Genomic DNA, 20,297 nt, shown 5'->3' on the forward strand with positions numbered 1-20,297 from the left:
TTATGACGCTGTAACTAATTTTTTCTAATAAAAGAGCCCTTCGAGGATCCTTCGAGGCTTTTGCTCATCCCAAGGAATTTCGTCTGGTGTTTTCCTTTTGATTAGGCAAGGACACATGAGCAGCCCACCAGTGTGGCGAACAACGCCGCAGAGGCTGCTTGGAAAGATGGTTTAATGGTGGACAGGACCACATGGTTGAGGTCCTGGGGAAAAAGGTGATCACATGCTTCAAGATGTTGGGTGAAGAAGAAAAAGGGGAGAGAGGCGGAAAGTCCTTGGTTTTATGCCCTCTCTGGGCTTTGAACTTGAGCTTGTATTCTGATTGGTTGTCAGACTCCTGTGGGGCCATGCAGGGGCAACTCTGTAGGCTGTGTTTTGAGTCCAAGTTTAGTTGAACATTGCTTCTTCCCAGGTGGCATGTGGTGAGATTGGTAAAGGGCTAATACTATCATGCCTTAATCCCATCAACCTGGAACTGAAAGGGGGAGATCTTTGTTATGTAAAATAGAGTGGCTCTGGCCTTAATGGCTTATTGACAAAGGGGGGGAGGGCAGGACTGAGTTTCTGTCTCCCATTTAGAGGAAATATTCTGTCCTTTTAATATTTTCTAAAATATTCCATTTTCTAGTGGAAGGGTGGGTTTCAACTTCCTACACCTTCTTCCAAAATATTATGTACTTTTATATTCCTTGGTGGTTTCCATCCAAATACTAACTAAACCTAATTAGCTTCCAAATTTAGTGATCAACCAATCCTACTGACTATAGTGGATTACTTCTAAGTAAAATTCATTTTGCTAAAAAGTTAGACTTCTGAGATCTTTCCATGCAGCCAGATACATATTTATCCTACTGTTATGTATGTACAGTACTTAACATTCTAATTGACTTATAGAAGCAGCATAGAAGTATCTCTCGTTCAGGGATGTCCAATATTTTCTGCAGAAGGATACATTTGGAATTTTAAGATCATTGAACATTCCTTTTGCCTATGCGCACAACTGCAGCTTGGCACCCTTTGGCTTATTGAAAGCAACAAAGGGTCTGATTTATCTGCTATTCAGAGTTCACAACATCTGATACTTTTGTCAAAATAAGGAAGGCAGCATTGCATTATCACCGCACAAACTCTATCCCTTTTGTATGTTTATGTAACATTACTGTGCATGTATAAATGAGGAGCCTATGGTTTTCATAAATTGTTCCTTCTCTGAGGATGCCTCTGTTGTTGCTTACCAGTGGCCTCTTAACCATAGAGGTTAATTAACATGAACTAACATACCATGCTAAAACTACTAGTATCATCCTAATGTACTGGGAAGTTACTTCCATCTTGCTACATTATAATTAAATTATAATTATAATTAATCTAGCAATTATAATTAAAAGCAACATAATGGTTGAACAAACAGATGTAAATAATCTAATTGCTAAGTATTAGATCAACAGGCTTAGCATTCTATCATTTTGTCTCTTGATCTGGTGGATCAAAATGCTATTGTACTGCACAGGTTATAATATCTGATTTAACAGTGTTAATAGTAATAATTTGTGATGTCAATATATTGTTAGTATCTTTTTGAATGCTTTCAATTATTATTGCCATTGTTTCTGATAATTATGTTAGTTTAAAGTAGAGGTGAAACTCAAAAACTTAGAATATCATGCAAAAGTTAATTTATTTCACTAATGCAACTTAAAAGGTGAAACTAATATATGAGATAGACTCATTACATACAAAGCAAGATAGTTCAAGCCGTGATTTGTCATAATTGTGATGATTATGGATTACAGCTCATGAAAAAACCCAAATCCACAATCTCAGAAAATTAGAATATTGTGAAAAGGTGTAATATTCTAGGCTCAGTGTCCCACTCTAATCAGCTAATTAAGCCATAACACCTGCAAAGGGTTTCTGAGACTTTAAATGGTCTCTCAGTCTGGTTCAGTAGGAATCACAATCATGGGAAAGTCTGCTGACCTGACAGTTGTGCAGAAAACCATCATTGACACACTCCATAAGGAGGGAAAGCCTCAAAAGGTAATTGCAAAAGAAGTTGGATGTTCCCAAAGTGCTGTATCAAAGCACATTAATATAAAGTTATGTGGAAGGGGAAAGTGTGGAAGAAAAAGGTGCACAAGCAGAAGGGATGACCGCAGCCTAGAGAGGATTGTCAGGAAAAGGCCATTCAAAGGTGTTGGGGACTTTCACAAGGAGTGGACTGAGACTGGAGTCAGTGCATCAGGAGCCGCCACACACAGACGGATCCTGGACATAGGCTTCAAATGTCGTATTCCTCTTGTCAAGCCTCTCCTGAACAACAAACAATGTCAGAAGCGTCTTACCTGGGCTAAGAAAAACAGACCTGGTCTGTTGCTCAGTGGTCCAAAAGTTCTCTTTTCTGATGAGAGCAACTTTTGCATCTCATTTGGAAACCAAGGACTCAGAGTATGGAAGAAGAATGGAGAGGCACACACTGCAAGATGCTTGAAGTCCAGTGAGAAGTTTCCACAATCTCTGTTGATTTGGGGACCCATGTCATCTGCTGGTGTTGGTCCACTGTACTTCATTAAGTCCAGGTCAACACAGCCGTCTACCAGGAGATTCTGGAGCACTTCATGCTTCCTTCCGCAGAAGAGCTTTATGAGGATGGCATTTATGACAAATCACAGCTTGAACCATCTTGCTTTTCATGTAATGAGTCTATCTCATATATTAGTTTTTAAGTTGCATTACTGAAATAAATGAACTTTTGTACAATATTCTAATTTTTCGAGTTTCACCTGTAGATCCTCACTAAAGTAGTACCTCTACCAGTGGTTTTCAATCTTTTCATCACTATGGACCTCCTTTAAGTACCTTTTGTGGTACTTACTCAAGATTTAAATCATAACATTTCTTCAAGCCTTCACAGACCCAGGGGTCTGCAGATCACAGTTGAGAACCAATTGCTTCTTTTTTAGGCCATAGTTCACATCACTATTTCTCCTTAATTTAAACAGAATTGTTATCAGTTTGTTAGTATGATAAAACTATTTCCTTCTAAACTGAAAGGGAGACTTATTGACATAATTTGAATAAAAAGTACTGATAATAAAATAGTAAGACCACTATTAATAATATCCCCTGACATGTAAACTAAAAACAAACATTTCTCTACTATTAATAAAAAACAGGAGGAAGCAAATTTTCTCAAGGGTAAAAAAACAATTTTATTCCCCAAACATAAGAGAAAAAAATTCTAAAGGTTCTTATAATTTTTGTTTCATTAATATTTTAAGTAGAAATCATATTGTCTTCATAAATCCCATTTTCCCCTTTTACTATAGAAAGGCAAGGAATTTGGTTACTTCCCAATGGATGCTGTCCGAACAGAAGAAGTATTTGTTACAGAAGAAATAGAAGTGCCCACAAAGGTAAATTAAAATGCTTCGTGAACATTTCAAATTCACTAGTGATATTATTTCAAAGGAAACTCAGGAGGTAGTTTGGTGTATTGATTTGTTCATATAAAATCATAGGTGTCCAGGTTTGGCTCGCCTGGGCCACATTGATTGAAGAGGAAAAACCATCACTTGACCCAACCTGCCTGGACAACTTGTATCCAGTCTCCCATCTTCCCTTTTTAGAGAAAGTGCTAGAAAAAGTGGTTGTTTGACAGTTCCAGGGGGACCTAGATGAAATGGATTTCCTGCACCCCTTTCAGGCAGGATTCAGGCTCGGCTATCGGATGGAGGCACTTTGGTCACACTTATGGATGATCTCTGGTGGGAGTGGGATGGGGATAGTTGCAACCATTCTTGCTCTCCTTGACTTCTAAGCGTTCTTTAATACCATCAACCATGGTATCCTTTTGGGTTGGCTATGTGAGTTGGGGCTGGGCAACAAAGTTTAGGGCTGGTTCAACTCCTTTCTTCAAGGTTGGTCCCAATCAGTGTTAGTGAGTGAGAGATCCAGGTCCCAACTGCTCACTTACATTGTCCTGCAGGGCTCAATACTTTCTGATCTTCTATTTAACGTCTACAAGAGCCATTGGGTGAGATCATTTGTCACCATGGGTTGAGATATCAATATGTTGAAGATACGTACATCAAATCTATTATCTGGTGATCTGAGTAATGCTGTCTCTGCTCTCTCATGATGCCTGGAGGTTGTAGGGACCTGGATAGAGGACAACAGATTTAGGCTGAACCCTGGCAAGATTGAGTAACTTTGGATGCATGGAGCCTCAGGATTCATGTTTTTGTCATCCTTTGTTCTGGGTAGGGTGATACTAACCTGTTCAGATTAATTTTGCTGTTCAAAGAGCAGGTAATGGGTGTGACTAGGAGAGCTTTTGCATTTGTCTGCTTGATGCACCAATTGTGGCCTTTTCTGGATCATGAGTCCCTGTGCTTACTTATTCAAGCTCTATTCATCTCTAATATGGACTATGCAATGCACTCTACATGCGGTTACCCTTGAAATCCAGTGTTGTGGCACACTAGCAGCCAGCAGAACTGGCAGTAGAGTCAGACAGTGAGGAGATTGCGGAGGAGCATGGGCCAGTCCTGGAGGTTGAGGAAGGCTTGGATCAGAGCTCTGCATTAGAGGCAGAGATGGGGCCAAGGCCATCTGGCAGTGATCAGGTGCCTACAGAGCTAGACAGCGGTGAGGCAGAGGAACAGCTAGAGCCTGTTCCCAGTGTGCGCATGCGCAGAGCTGTCAGAAGAAAAGAACAACTCAGAAATCAGGGTAGACTTAGGAGTAAAGTCATAGGTGGAAGGTGATTGTCCCCTCCCATAGGAAATAAAAGAGGAGCGAAAGGGGAGTGGGCTTTTGCAGGAAACAATTCAGTTGGTCGGTTGTTAGATTTGTTTCAGGAGTGTGAAGATCTGTCCGTGAATCTCAGAGACTCTGTGCCAGTGGTAGGTTTTGGATCCCGGTGCAACCAGTACGGTGCAACAGGCCGGGTGTCCATGATATGCACACACGCAGCATGCGTGCAACATATGCATACATACTTAGCATCCACGACATTCTGCGCCGGCTCCGCAATGTTCCAGCTGTTCGGCAGAGCATTGCTCAGGCGCCGTACGCTCTGTGCACGTGCACGTAAGCCCTGATTGGCTCAAATACAGGTAAGGAAGGCGGGCGGGCGGGTGGGCCCTCTAGAGCACCATACCGGAACGGTACCTGGTGCTCCCAGCAGGCATCGGTACCAGGGTGTACCAGTTGTATCCCACCACTGGTCTGTGCCCAGTATTTCCTTGCACAGCATCTCATTTGGAAAATATTTATATGACAGCTTTCCAAGATACATAAGGTCTGTAGTCATAAATATTCCTTTGAAAGACTCTTTGCCAGACCTTGCTGAATGTGAATGAGAGGAATTCACATTTGTTTAATAAAAGGGGTTTTGTTGGGACCAGGAGTCTGCCTTGTGCTTTTTGGGGAAGCCTAAGTCAGAATATCCATTCAGAAACTTCAGCTGATACAAAGTGCAGCAGTGAGAGCAGTCTTTGGGCCCCTAGAATTTGTCCATATTACATCTCTGCTCTGTGAACTGTACTGGCTACTGGTCTGTTCTGTGTGCAGCTCAAAGTATTGCTTATCACCTTTAATGCCTTTAGTAGCATAGGTAACAGTCTCATGCCACTAGGACAAGCCTATCCTACTCATGCCAGCAAAGAGAGACTACTGTGGATCCCATCAGTCAAAGAACTCTAACTATTGGGATCCAGAAGAGCCTTCTCTGCCACAGTGCCTACCCTTTGGGACATCCTACCCTCCAGGATAAGATATGGCCCCATCCCCTTATCCTTCCATAGGAGCCTTAACTCCTGGCTCTGCCTGTTGGCCTGGAGACACATTAGCTGAGTTCCATACTAGAAGTGGCATGGAACTGAAGACTGGCAACAAGAAATTTACTCTTCCCCTGTTATGATAGGTTGCTTTAGCTCATTCAAATGGACAATTGATTGTATAGACTCATAGAGTTGGAAGGGGCCCACTGTCCAGGGCTGCAATTCTCAGATTATCCCAGATAAAAGGTTGTCCAACTTTTAATTGAAACCTCCAGTGATGGATCAACCACAACTCTAGGAAACTAGCTGATTCAATATTTAATAGCTCTCATGCTGTCCTCACAAAATGCACGCAGGATAAGTTCAGGAAAATGATTGTGGATAGTGTTAGCTTCGTTTCCCTTTCCTCCAAACATCACCAGCTGCCTTAATAAGTGATAGGGAGGAGGAGAAGGCAGGTTCTAACAGATGATTAGATGATTAAGTTTAACTGTCAAAATTTGCTCAGGTTTTGCAGAGAGGTTTTGAATGAGTGTGATCAAAGGGAACTCATCAGCTAATAGCAAGGTTTTGTGTTGTTCCAGAATAGCACTATTCTGGAAAACAACATTATTCTAGAACAGCATTAAACAATTTAAAAAAGACTGGAAAACATTTAAGAGCTCAGGCTGAAGTGACACATTGCCATCGCTCGGTGAACACTCTGATGGGGCGCAGGAGTTCATGGCTTCCATGACAGCCATGGGCTTGACCCAAGTAATTCGGGGCCCAACCCATTCAGCGGGTCACATGCTCAACCTCGTATTCCTCTCGGAGCAGTGGATTTGTGATCTTGGTCTGAGGGGTAACGACATCATACCCCTGTCGTGGTCAGACCACTGCCTACTGAGGCTTGACTTCCGGAGACCAAACCCCCACTGTAGGGAGGAGGAACCGACCAGGTGGTTCCGCTTCAGGCGACTTATGGAGCCGTCAAGGTTCCAGACGGAGCTTGGGGTTATTCCTGATACTTTCGCCCACAGTCCAGTAGAGACTCTGGTTGCTGCTTGGCACTCGGCAGCATCGGAGACCCTCGACCGGATTGCGCCACTACGGCCCCTCCGAGGCGGCGGATCCCGGAGACCTCCTTGGTTTACCGAGGAACTCCGGGAGATGAAGCGCCGGAGGAGACGCCTAGAGCACCTATGGAGGTCCGATAAGTCCGAATCGAACCGAGCAATGGTAACCACCTGCACCAAGGAATACACCAGGGCTCTTAGGGCAGCGAAAAGATCTTATATAGCCACCTTGGTTGCGTCCGCTGAGTCCCGCCCAGCCGCCCTGTTTAGGATAACCCGCTCCCTACTGAATAGGAGGGAAACGGGGGAACCCCTGCAGGGCAGAGCTGAGGATTATGCCCAATTCTTAGCGGACAAAATTGCTCGGTTTCGGTCGGACTTGGACTCCATCTCTGCAGTTCCAGCCGAGGCACAAGAGGATGAAGTAGACCATCTCTGGGTTGAGTTTCAGGATGTTGCCCCTGGGGATGTGGACAAGGCCATGAGGGCTGTAAGTGCCTCCACCTGTGTACTGGACCCGTGTCCTTCATGGCTGGTTACTAACAGCAGTGAGGTGACACGAGGCTGGATCCAGGCGGTTGTTACCGCCTCTCTTCGGGAGGGGAACTTCCCCGCCGCGCTAAAGGCAGCGGTGGTGAGACCCCTCCTGAAGAAGCCATCCTTGGATCCAGCTATTCTTAATAACTATCGCCCAGTCTCCAACCTTCCCTTTCTTGGGAAGGTTGTTGAGAAGGTGGTGGCCTTCCAGCTCCAGCGGTCCTTGGAGGAAGCAAACTATCTCGACCCCTTCCAGTCAGGCTTCAGACCCGGTTACAGCACAGAAACCGCTTTGGTCGCATTGACCGATGATCTTTGGAGAGCCAGAGATGGAGGACATTCCTCCATCCTGGTTCTCCTTGACCTCTCAGCGGCTTTCGATACCATTGACCATGGTATCCTTCTGCGACGACTGCGGGAGGTGGGAGTGGGAGGCACCGTGCTGCGATGGTTCTCCTCCTACCTCTCGGACAGGTCGCAGTCGGTGTTAGTGGGGGGGCAGAGATCGACCCCTAGGCCCCTAAAATATGGGGTGCCTCAGGGTTCGGTCTTATCCCCCCTACTATTCAACATCTACATGAAACCGCTGGGAGAGATCATTCGCAGGCACGGGATAAGATACCATCAATATGCGGACGATACCCAGTTGTATCTGTCCGCCCCGTGCCAACTCAATGAAGCGGCGGACGTGATGAGCCGAGGCCTTGAAGCCGTTATGGACTGGATGAGGGCTAACAAGCTTGTACTCAACCCGGAAAAGACTGAGTGGCTGTTGTGTTTCCCTCCCAACAATTCGACCACTATTCCATCACTCAGGCTGGGGGGTCAAATTCTATACCCCTCAGAGAGGGTTCGCAACTTGGGAGTCCTCCTGGACCCACAGCTATCCTTTGATCACCACCTGACGGCTCTGACCAGGGGGGCATTTGCCCAGGTTCGCCTGGTGCGCCAGTTGCGACCCTACCTGAATCGGGAGGCTCTCACAACAGTCACTCGGGCCCTTGTGACCTCTAGGCTGGAATACTGCAATGTGCTCTACATGGGGCTGCCCTTGAAGAGCATCAGGCGACTTCAGCTAGTCCAGAACGCGGCCGCGCGAGTGATCGTGGGTGCACCTCGGTTCACCCACATAACACCTATCCTCCGCGAGCTGCGCTGGCTACCTGTCGATCTCCGGGTGCGCTTCAAGGTGCTACTAGTCACCCACAAAGCCCTTCATGGTAGTGGATCTGCGTACTTGAGAGACCGCCTTCTGCCAATTACCTCCCTGCGACCAATTAGATCTCACAGATTGGGCCTCCTCCGAATTCCATCTGCCAGCCAGTGCCGGCTGGCAACTACAAGGAGGAGAGCCTTTTCTGTAGTAGCTCTGACCCTTTGGAACGAGCTCCCCGTGGAGATTCGTACTCTCACCACCGTCCAAGCCTTCCGCATAGCCCTTAAGACCTGGCTAGCCCGTCAGGCCTGGGGACAAAGATAATCGCCCCTCCCGAATGATGAATGAATGCTGCACATTATTTTACTCTATGTTTGTCTACGTCATTGTTTGTATTTCCCTCCCCTGATCCTATGTAAGCCGCCCTGAGTCCCCTCAGGGAAAAGAGCGGCCTATAAATTGTAATAAACCTAAAAACCTAAACAGTGACAGAGCTCCTTTCCACATTACTTTTTTATGCTTTATTAATAATGATACATAGCTAGGAAAATATTTCTGTAAATACTTAACTATTGCTATCTGTATTTATATTATATATATATGCATAGAGAGAGAGTTCATAATGTACAAAGAGACCCTTCTCAAAGGGCTTTCAAATGCTTTTTTATTGGGTGAGGAAAGCTAGGTAAATAATACATGCTTTAAATAAGTCCAAAAAAAATAATGTATTCATTTTACATGTATTTTAATTTTTAGGAAACTGATTTCCTTTGTCTTGATGGTGAAGAATATGTTTTTGAAAATGAAGACAGCATATTAAATCGCCGTGCTGAAGAAAATGAGCATGATGTATTTCTTTACACTGATGGTGAAGACTCAGACTTTAATATGCCCGAGGATGAAATCATGAAGCTCCCAGATACTTCTATCCCAAAAGAATATAGCAAGACAGATCAAGAGGAGTCTAGCCATCAAGAGGATCCAATCACCCAGGTTCTGAATCCGGTCCCAATTCAGTCAGCGTGGACTGTTTCTGGTATCGCAGGTTGGCTTGGTTTAGGAAGGGAAGAAAATAAGAAAGCTTTTGGAAAATCCTCAGAGATTTCGGAACAAATTACATTTAGGCGTAGAAAAATAGCAATAGTTGACAATGCTGATACTAAAAAACTACCCAAAGAGAGTAAAATGGAGCCACGTAACTGGTTTCAGAGCAGTTTGACAGATTTGCTTCATTTTGGAAATGAAAAATCAGGACATGATCTGCTGTACAAAGATGGCAATCCAGATCTCCATAGCAGTTCCAATACTGCTTCTAATAGTGGCCACCTTGGCAGAACTGCAGCTTCCAAAGCAAGAATAGGGAAACTTAGTGATAATGAACTGTCTGAATCAAACTGGTTTGATCTGAAGTTCAGTGATATTTTTGGGTACGCTCAAAAAGAAAAAGGACAGCTTGCAAACAGAGGAGTAGATCAAAATGAAGATCCACAGCCTCCTAATATAAAACCGGTACCAGTGGAGGATAGTTTGAGAGAAGCAGCAGTAGAGCAAATGCTCTATGAAGAACAAAGCAAATATGTTAAAAAGAACATAGAGCAAACACCTAAACCGGTAGTAGATGAAGAGAAAGAAAAATATAATGAAGAAATTACCAACCCAGATATTACAGATACAGAAGTTCTTCTAGAAAATGAACATCCTAATTTCATGAATACAGAAGCTGCTTCTTTTTCCACTAAACTTGCTGAAAATCTAAAATCTTTCAGTACAGAACAAGATTCAGAATCAGGGAGCCAAATTACTGAAAATACTCCGGAGTCAGAAAGAATAAAAAGCCAGTCAGGTTTGTATGAAAGCATATATAATAATATAATTGAAGTTAATAAGGCCCATATCAGTTAATCGGCTAGGACACGAGTCTCCAGCTATTCAAAGCTCAGTTGTAGAGCAGCTTCCATCTTCCCACAATATAGATAATTTTGTTCCATTAGATACCCAAACTGCAGGAGAAGAAAATTTAAAAGGCTCTAAAAAGCTCCAGTTTTTTTACTCTGTTAGCTATTTTACAAATGCACTAGATTTTTAGTATGATAGGGGTAAAGAAAATGCAAACACTTTGGTGATAGATCTAAAATCTAATGTGTACAACTGACAATCTAAAAATACGGAAACAGCATTTTCTACAGATAAAAAATAAAATAAAAAGCAATTCCTACTAAATAAGAATATTATCAAAAATTAGAAAATCAGAATACTGATACTTCTCAGGAAAATTTTCTCTTCTTTAGCAGCAAAAGCTAGTGGAAAAAAAATAGAAACTTTGAAAATGGTGAATTAGTAGAAGTTAATAAACCACGCTGCTGGTGAATTCTAAGTGAAAATACTATCTTTCCTATCAATGTATACAAATAACTAATTATAAAAAGAGTCAGGATAGAAAATGAAGAGTTTGGAAATATAGAAACACTTTAATCCAGAAAATATGATTGTTCACAGTCGAGAATACAAGAAACAGTCTCATCTAGAGGTAGAAAATGTTGTTAATTCACTACCAGAGCAACAAGCTATGAAAAAAAAGTGCTGGGAAAATAGCTGGACCACATAAAATATAACAAATGAAAAAATCACTTTTGCAGGTGTCAGAAATCTGTAGAAAGAATGTCTAAAAGTGTGCAAAAAAAATTAAAATTAGTTTGGAAATGCATGAAAAAATGTTTTTCAAAGACCTAGATGAACCCTTAAGAAATTTTCCACAGTGCAAGGATATTTAGATGACAATGAAATATCTAGTGCTGTTTTAGACAGTGGGAAATCAGCTTTTATAGAGGGAAGAAAAGAAAATTTATTAGAAAGAAGACTTATAATAGAAAAGACTAATGAAGAGTATTGTAATGAAGATTTTAATGAAAATGACTCCAATGATGCTGCAGATATTAAAGCAAGCTATGTTCATAATGAAAAAGAAAAACAAGGAGTTACTTAGGATGCAAGGAAATTAGCTCAGTCACCATTTTCTATTTGTTTTTCTCCAGATTCAGTCATACATTCTGAAATACAGTACAGTGAAGCTGAAGAGCTCCAGTGCATTTCTTCTTTTAGCCACTATAAAGATCTCTTTAGTTTTCAGAACTTTCCAGATAAAACCATAAATTCTTTGCAAGAAATTAAAAGAACTAAGGCTAAAAATAGCCAATCTAAAAATAGTGTTAAATCACTACAGAAAAACAAAGAAATAGAAAATATGTTAAATCAGAAAACAGCAAATCTGAAGGAAGATATTTCTAACAAAGATATTTTTTTATTTTCACCAACAATGCAAAACAATACAGGCAGTACAAATGTAGCAAAAGATGCTAAGTTATTATCAGAAACAATTTTTCCTTCATCTGAAAAACATTTTTCAGAATGTGTAATAGATCCTTTATTACAGGATCAAAAAACATGTGATAAAAACTTTGACAAACCACACAAAAGCTCAGAATTACAACTTAGTCTGCAAAGATCAACAAAACAGTATAAATCTGTGAAGAGAGCTTCCTTATCTAGAAAACAATACATAAACAAAATTAAATATTTAAATCTAAAAGATTTGGATGAAAGTACACCTGCCATATGTTACACTGATGTCATGAAGAAAACTGAGATTTCAGAACCATTGGTTGGTTTGTATTCAGAAAAATATGATATACAAGAAGATGTTATAGATTCTAATAAAGAAAATAAATTTGTTGAGGTGAAGAATGTAGTAAGCATATCACCTGGTACTGTGAAATTTTCCCCCACAAGTTACAATGAAGACTATTTGCAGAACAAAAGTTTAACTAAAGAAAGTATGAATCAGTTTTCTCAAAAAAGAGCAAAAGTACAAATTCATGTATCAAAACAAATTTTGCAATTGTCTATTGACAATCAACAAAGTAGCAAAAAGGTGCAAAAAAATGAAAAGTATCCAAATAACTTAAAGCAGGAAGGGATATCTCCATTCATTGCAGGTCAAGAACTATTTCAATGTGAAAAAGAATTTTATGGACTTGTCAAACATAATTTGAATTTTGTCACTCACAGTGTGGAAAAGAAATACTTTCAGGATCCACAAATGCAGATAGGTGAAAGAAGCAATGAAGTAAACAGTACAGAAATAATAGAAGAATATTATGATAGTGCTCAAAGTTGTGATGTTTCTTCATTACCAAAAACTATTGAAAATTATGCTCCCCAAAAACAAACTATCTCACATTATCCTGATTCTCATACTTTTTCTAAGAAAAGTATTCATTTACTACACATGTATGAAAGTCAGATATATTCAAAAGAAGGTAAAAAAGAATTAAAAAGCAAACAAAAGATATTAGCTTCTCATGTTGATCAATCAGATAAGGAGAAAAGCATTATAACAGGTACAAGGCCTGATAGAAAGCATATAAATAAGGTAGAATATACCACAAAAACATATTTAACACCTAATTTAGAAAACAAGATTAAAATTTTAACTCAACATAAGAAAAAAGATGGCATTTTAAATACTGGAGATACCGAACCTGAATTTCAGCAAGAAATAGTACCACTAATGTTACCTGTACTAGTAGCAGGATCTCAGAAGAAAAGTAAACACAGTTTAATCATTGAGTATAATAATTTACTTCTTAAAAAGCATGGCTTATTAGACCCTTTTGTCAGTGAAGATCTAGTGCAACATTTAGACATTCAGAAGGAAGATTCCAAATCAGATCTTAGTATTAATTTAAAGCTTGTTGAAGAATCAAAAAAGATTCTTCAAGCAAGTATTTGTGTAGAAGAACTGCAGCAACTAGAGCAAGGGTTTGAAAAGCTTCAGTACAATATCTCCATTTCTCCATGTGAAGCTATTTACAAGAAAATAAAGCAAGCAACAACTTTGGTGGAACATCAACATAAATTAAATATTGGACATGAGAAATGTATGAAGACCAAAATGCATTTACTGCGAGAAGACCCAGGTCTTATGTGGGATATCAGAAACAACTGTGGAAGGCAAAAGACAGAATCAGGTACTAGGCCACTGTTTGGGTAATAAAAGTAGATAAACCAAAAATTCCTGGAAATGTTTGCTTTTAAACAAAGCAAAGAGGCTCTATTTTTTTTTAGGCAGAATGCAACAACAACAACAAAAAAATGATGACTATTTTACACTGGCAGAACTTCAAGATAATATCCTACTCCAGGGGTGTCAAACTCAAGGCCCAACGGCTAAATCCAGCCCATGGGGTGCTTATATCTGGCCCTCAGGACCACCCTGGAAAGAGCAAAGGACCAGCCTGGGTGCCTCTGCCAGTGAAAATGGAGCCTGGGAGGGGCATATGGGTCTCCTCGGGCACCGTTTTTGCTGGCAGAGCGCTGCAGGAGGCTGTCACGCCCGAAAACGGGGCCTAGGAGAACTGGGAGCTCAGTTTTCCCTGGCAGAAGACTAGCAAAATAAACTAAAAACAAAAGGAGAAATGTTTCCATTTTTGCATTTGATCATGCAAGAAGGGACAGGAAAGAAGAAAGGGAAAGAGGAAAGACAAAGAAAAAAAGGAAAGATGGGAAGAGAGCAAGGAAGGAAAGAGGAAAAGGAAGAAAGGAGAATGAAGTCGGAAGGAGAAAGAAAAGGAAGGAAGGATGGAAGGAAGAACGGAAGGAAGGAAGGAAGGAAGGAAGGAAGGAAGGAAGGAAAAAAGGAAGGAAGGAGATTATAATGAGAGTGAAGGAGGTGAAGTCCTGCCTTAGCACTTGGCCACCACAGTTGCTCCTGACACAAGTGACAACAAGCTGGCCACGACCACTCTGGCCATACCTGCCCTGGCTACACCCACAAACACAAACCCAACCCTGATGTGTCCCTCAAGGAAATTGAGTTTGACACCCCTGCCCTACTTCTAAGTGTAGTATTATTATTTTGGATGAAGCAACCTGATTTAAAATAAAAAAACAAATGGATTTTTCAATCATTAGAAAAAGTACAATATTTTCACAATATAAGGATAATTTTAGCAGATGTATTATTTATACATGACTTGGACTATTAAATGCATTGTAGTTCTTAATCATTTGGATTTTAATTATATATATTAGAAAAGAACACTACATTTAATTCTTCTGCATCAGTCTGGAAATCAGGACTTTAATATATTTTTTGTCATCATAGTAAACATAAGATAAAGACTTCCAAATGTGAACAAGTCAAGTGGAATGCTCTAGAATCATTCCCACAATTCTGAAAATTCTCTTATTTTAATTTTCTCACCCCCTTTTTTATAAGGCATATTATTTCATATTCATAAGCCTGATAAATAATAGGTGTCATTATATTCAAAAAATTATCCTGATTTTTAGGACCTTCTAAATGTCTTGATAGTGATAATGGCTTGGACTTTAACAATTATTAGGAATGTTTTGCTTATATGGATTTAGTCCCCAAGTACTTTCACTCAAAAATCAGTTCTGATTCTGGGACATTCTTGGGAATGATGCCATTATTGTATATGCTTGTTGTTCATTACTGAGGAAAAATCTAGGTGTTATCTGGTTCCAAACATGGTGCTCTAAATATTGTTAAAAAAAACAAAAACCCAAAGGTGATTTGCTTAAGCTGGGTTGAGCATAATGTATGGATCCAGCCATTTTGTTTATAAATGATGATTTTTGAGTCTTAACATATTGAGCAAGCCCAACTATGTTTATATATTATAGTTGAACAGTGTCATGGCATGATTTGTGAGTCCAGATTCATGGTAATCTTAATTAAACAAAATTATTTTTAATCACTATAACGGAAATGAAAAAATAATTAAATGCAGGATGAGGTGAAAATTGAAAAGGACTACCTAATCTATTTCATGCTTGTTAATTCCTCCCCACTTGCTCCCAGGTTCAAAGATATCTGTAAGTGTATATATGGTTACATTTTACTTAGCTGTTGAAGTTTAAATTGTTTTCTGATACTTTACAGCACATCCAATAAATATTCAGTCAGAAATGCTTCAGTACCCAAGTAAATGGACTGCTACTTTCAAATATAATTTTATTTATATATTTTTCAGATTTATTTGTCACCCATCTCACTTTGAGATCACTCAAGGTGGCAAATTTTAGCAATTTAGCATAAATTCTAATAATGAAATTCATTTTTTCTAAATTATTTTCTTGTTAACTTTCAGTCAAAAAACTGTGGAAAAGCCCATATTTTTTCCAAGATATAAGATAATGATGCAGAATACAACCAGTTAAAATGTCTTATAAATTAAATATATAATATGTAATTCTTTGCAGATAATGGGAAATTATCTGGCAATGGTCTCAAGGAAAAAAATCCTTTGAATTCAAATAAGGAAGCTCAGAATGATCAGTATTCTGAAAAAAACACCCCTCCCACAAATAGTAAGAAAAAGCCAAATCCTTCAGGAAAAAAATATCTAGATCAACAGGACGTCAAAGAAGAAGTACAAGAGAACAATCTAATGAATCAAAGTTGCATCATTAGTAATGGTAAGCAAACTTAATCTAAATGTTAAAAGACCAGATTTTAAAAAATATTTCATCTGTAAAGATAATAGGTAAGAACTGTTTTTTCTTTCTTTTTCTTGTGCATGAAACAGAAAATGAATGGCTACTTCAGATAATCCCAAATATCAATACATTCTGTGCCATTATAACTTCTATTTTTTCATCTATGATACCTAGAGGTAACAAGGTAAGTTTCTTTAATATGAGTCTAGTTTCTGATGCTAATGCTAATCATAAAAAAATGTAGTATGGCTACCATGTCCAGGTAGCCAAAAATGTGGACAGACATCAGTAAAGAGACACATCATGTTCTGGCTCTCTATTGTTCTCTCATGTTTTTCAAGATTTTTGAAGTTCATGTATGACAATTTTTTAAAATATTTATTTAATATTTAAAATGTTGCTCATAATGCCTTTTAAGCTTATATTTTTTAAGATAGTTAAAGGTAGATGTAGTTTGTCTTCTGGACCTGAACTACAATTCAAATTATAATTAACACATTTCACTTTTACTAAATTAAATGTAAATCATTTATGTTGGACAGCTTTTAGTGTTTGGTATCAGAAAGCAAGTATTATGACCCAGGTCACCTAGGCAGAGGCAGGCTTCCATATTGCTCTATTAATTCCACAAGAAATGGACCTACAACTTAACTAGAAATAATTTAATGCCTTTATAGCATTTTATTAACTTCTCATTCCACAAATGGGGAAAGAGGTATATGATATAGTTAAACTTTGTAATGGAAAATGAAAACTTTGAATGTTTTTATCTAAAAGATACCAACCTGTTCTGCCACATAGTCATTGTATTAGATGCTTTCCTAGTACATACTTTCCAAATACTAGATGCTTTTTTATTTTTCAATTTGTGAGTTGGGGTTGCTTCAGTTAATTTTTCTATTATTTCTATCATATAATGTCAAGAGTATGAAATGTTGGTTTCTATTTTGGGTGAAAAAAACAATCTATGCATAGATAAACACACATACCCGTAGTTTTTGGACTATAATACACACTCCCCCCCCCAAAAAAAAATGGGTGGAAATGTCTGTGCATCTTATGAATATTGAATATTGTGGCAATAGGTGGGAGGGGGTTAGTGCGGTGCCAACCAGCTGTTCTAGAACGGGCCGCAGCGATGGTGAATGGTCCGTGGCAGTGGCAAATGTGTGGCAGCAAACAGGCCAGATGAATACCAGATGGATGCTGGGAGGCAAAAGCAGATTTCCTCTCCTTGTTTTTCTCCCAAAAGCTAGGTGTGTCTTATAATCTGGAGCGTCTGATAGTCCAAAAAATATGGTATATAAATCCATGGCTAATATGTTGTATTCATGCTATGCATCTCAGTTCCCCTTTAGCATAAATTCACTGATAATTTCCTACCTTTTAACATCTCTTGCTCTTTCTTCTTCTCCTTTGTTTGATAAGCAAGACCAGAAATGTGAACCTTATGGATAGTTTGTTTTGTAGGTGTCATATAATTGAAAACATAGTTGTCTTTAATTTTCTTCTGGGCAACTTTAGAAAGGATGTTTTTATTGAGTGATGTTCCTTTACCATTTATCTCTTGCATCAGGCAAAAGGTTTTCACGTCTGTCAGGCTTTTTTATTAGAAGTTAATTGTATGCTTTAGCATTTTAGTTTTGCATACCTACTATCTAACCTTGTATTAATTCATTTAAATTTTAAATATTATTTTACAGCATGTAGGCTTCTTCTTCTGGAGGGTAATATAGCAGATCTGTGTAATTTGTTCTGAAGGGTGATATACCAAATCTAAAAACAATTAAACTATTTAAATGAAATTCTACATACAGTACACAACACAACATGAAATTTTTGCTGCCCTACGTATGCTGGTGGGCAAAAATGACATAAACCTAGGGCCTAGGTCTGTTCAGAATAGAAGAGGTTTGCATATAGAAGTAAAATGACATTGAGGCAGGAACTTGTTATACAAGTTTCATGTTCTATCTGAACCTGTTATTTTGCTTAGTTTCTTGCTTCATTTATATTTAAATACCACTGATTAGTAATTAATCATAAGGGTAAAAAGCAGAGGCATATATTTAAAACAGCTGATACAGATCTTATAAAAATTAAGTAAGTGGCATAAAATTATTTTTGCCAAATGCAAAACATTCCTTTCCATGCAAGCAAAGCATATCCCAGCAGTGAATGTTGTGTATAAAGTGACAGTTATAGAGCTATATATAAAACAATGGTATATTTTATCTTGAAAAAACAAATATCCTCAGCCTACAAGTCAAAGCCAGAATGTTTACTGCTGGAGTCTAGACATACTGTTTCACACCCGAATCCATCTCATTGTTGGTGGCTTTAACTATTTGTTCCCTGACCTTTTCTATTAAAGTTTACTCCTTCAGTCCAGATATTATGTCAAAACGACATGATTGTGTAAGCAGAGCATTAAAGACAATGGTGCATTTAAATATGTCAGCTTACCTCATATGAAGAGCTTATGTCTTCCAACTCTTCATATTTAAATAAGGAACATCTGACCTAAAGACATGTTGACATTTTCTGTCATAACTAGTCAAAAGATTTTCACTGTGTGCATAAGCATTTTTATATTTTTATTAAACTTCAAAGATGTTTCAATTAACATTTATTTTAACAATATATATATATAATATTATGTCATGATGTTATGCTATGTTATGGTGTTATAGCATATTATATAACTACAAATTACATTTCCAAAATAATAGAATTTCCAGAAAGAACCTAATCTATTAACTATATGGTAAAGTGATTTCAGACAGCAGAATAAACTATTTTTGATTTTTTTCAGAATAGAAATAGAATTCTTTATTGGACAAATGTGATTATAGAAAAACAGGAATTTGTCTCCAGTGCATAAGCTCTCAATGTACATACAACAATAGTGATAGATCATTATCAGAGGTCGGTTCAGCCAGACCGGTAGTGGAATTCAGGTCTGGGTCGCAGAACCAGCAGTGACCCAGGCCTGCCACGCCCCTGAACTGGTTCCCTCACTGCTGCTGGGCCGCCACCATTTTGGTTTTTAGTGACTGCACATGCGCAATTCACTGTAAATTGTTCTGTGCATGCGCAAAGAACAATTTACATTGAACAGTGCACACGTGTGCAGCATGTGTTGCACGCAGGTTGCAAACCAGAAGTAAAACCAGCAGCAACCCACCCCTGATCATTATCATAGTTATTGTAAAATACATTCATCATAAACCATTAGATACAACACTTAATGATAGTAATGGATACCAAACAATTTAAATCGTAGGCTACAAGCAACGAAGTTATAGTCGTAAGAACATAATGATGGTAATACTGCCTTTTTAGATAGTTTGACAGTATTGTGGAAATTAGTTGTTTAGCAGAGTGATGGCATGGGGGGGAAACTGTCCTTGTGTCTAGTTGTTCTAACAACTAGTGCTCTATAGCGTCATTTTGCGTGTAGAAGTTGAAACAGTTTATGTCTAGGATGTGAGCGGTCTCTAGATATTTTCACAGCCCTCTTTCTGGCTTGTGCAGTATATAGGTCGGAAGGCGGATTGGTAGCAATTGTTTTTTCTGCAATTCTAATTATCTGTATAAGTCTGTGTTGTTTGGATTTGTTGCAGTGCCAAACCAGACATTTATAGAGGTGCAGATGACAGACTCAATAATTCCTCTACATAACTGTATCAGCAGTTCCTCGGGCACTCTGAGCTTCCTGAATAAACAATTTTATTTTCTGAGTGACTAATATATCATTACCTTGCAAGAACGTGTCAAGGAATGTTCAAAGTCTGCCTTAGGACAGAATTTCTCAACCTTGGCAACTTTAAGAAGTTTGAACTTCAACTCCCAGAATTCCCCAGTCAACATGCTGACTACAGATATTCCGGGTTTTGAGTCCACAGTCAGAGGTGGTATTCAGCAGGTTCTGACCAGTTCTAGAGAAATATTAGTGGAAATTTTGAGTAGTTTGGAGAACCGGTAAATACCACCTCTGACTGGCCCCGCCCCATCTATTCTCCGCCTCCTGAGTCCCAGGGAGGAAATGGGGAATTTGCAGTATCCTTCCTCTGGAGTTGGAAGGAAATTTTACAGTATCCTTCCCCTGCCACGCCCACCATGCCACACCACCTCCACCAAAACCACACCCACAGAACCGGTAGTAAACATTTTTGAATCCCACCACTGTCAGTTCTTAAAGTTTATCAACATTGAAAAACATTGCCTTAGCAG

At 39.1% G+C, this 20,297-nt stretch overlaps 1 protein-coding gene across 3 annotated transcripts in view; it reads left to right on the forward strand.

Moving 5' to 3' along the window:
* MIA2 (MIA SH3 domain ER export factor 2) overlaps positions 1-20,297 on the forward strand; it is a 57,541-nt gene that overhangs the window by 8,522 nt on the left and 28,722 nt on the right. For 2 of the 3 annotated variants that reach the window (XM_087723945.1, XM_014054150.2), the window contains exons 3-7: positions 3,330-3,416; positions 9,294-10,380; positions 11,570-13,564; positions 15,825-16,040; positions 16,151-16,245. In XM_087723945.1, coding sequence (XP_087580071.1) covers positions 3,330-3,416; positions 9,294-10,380; positions 11,570-13,564; positions 15,825-16,040; positions 16,151-16,245 — 3,480 coding nt within the window. The remainder of the gene's footprint in view (positions 1-3,329; positions 3,417-9,293; positions 10,381-11,569; positions 13,565-15,824; positions 16,041-16,150; positions 16,246-20,297) is intronic. The other variant, XM_087723951.1, reaches the window with a different exon arrangement.

The sequence above is a fragment of the Thamnophis sirtalis genome, unplaced genomic scaffold (assembly GCF_051295495.1).
Source record: "Thamnophis sirtalis isolate CommonGarterSnake01/CBP01778 unplaced genomic scaffold, rThaSir2_p1.2 scaffold_1, whole genome shotgun sequence".
In the NCBI taxonomy this organism is placed as follows: Eukaryota; Metazoa; Chordata; class Lepidosauria; order Squamata; family Natricidae; genus Thamnophis; species Thamnophis sirtalis.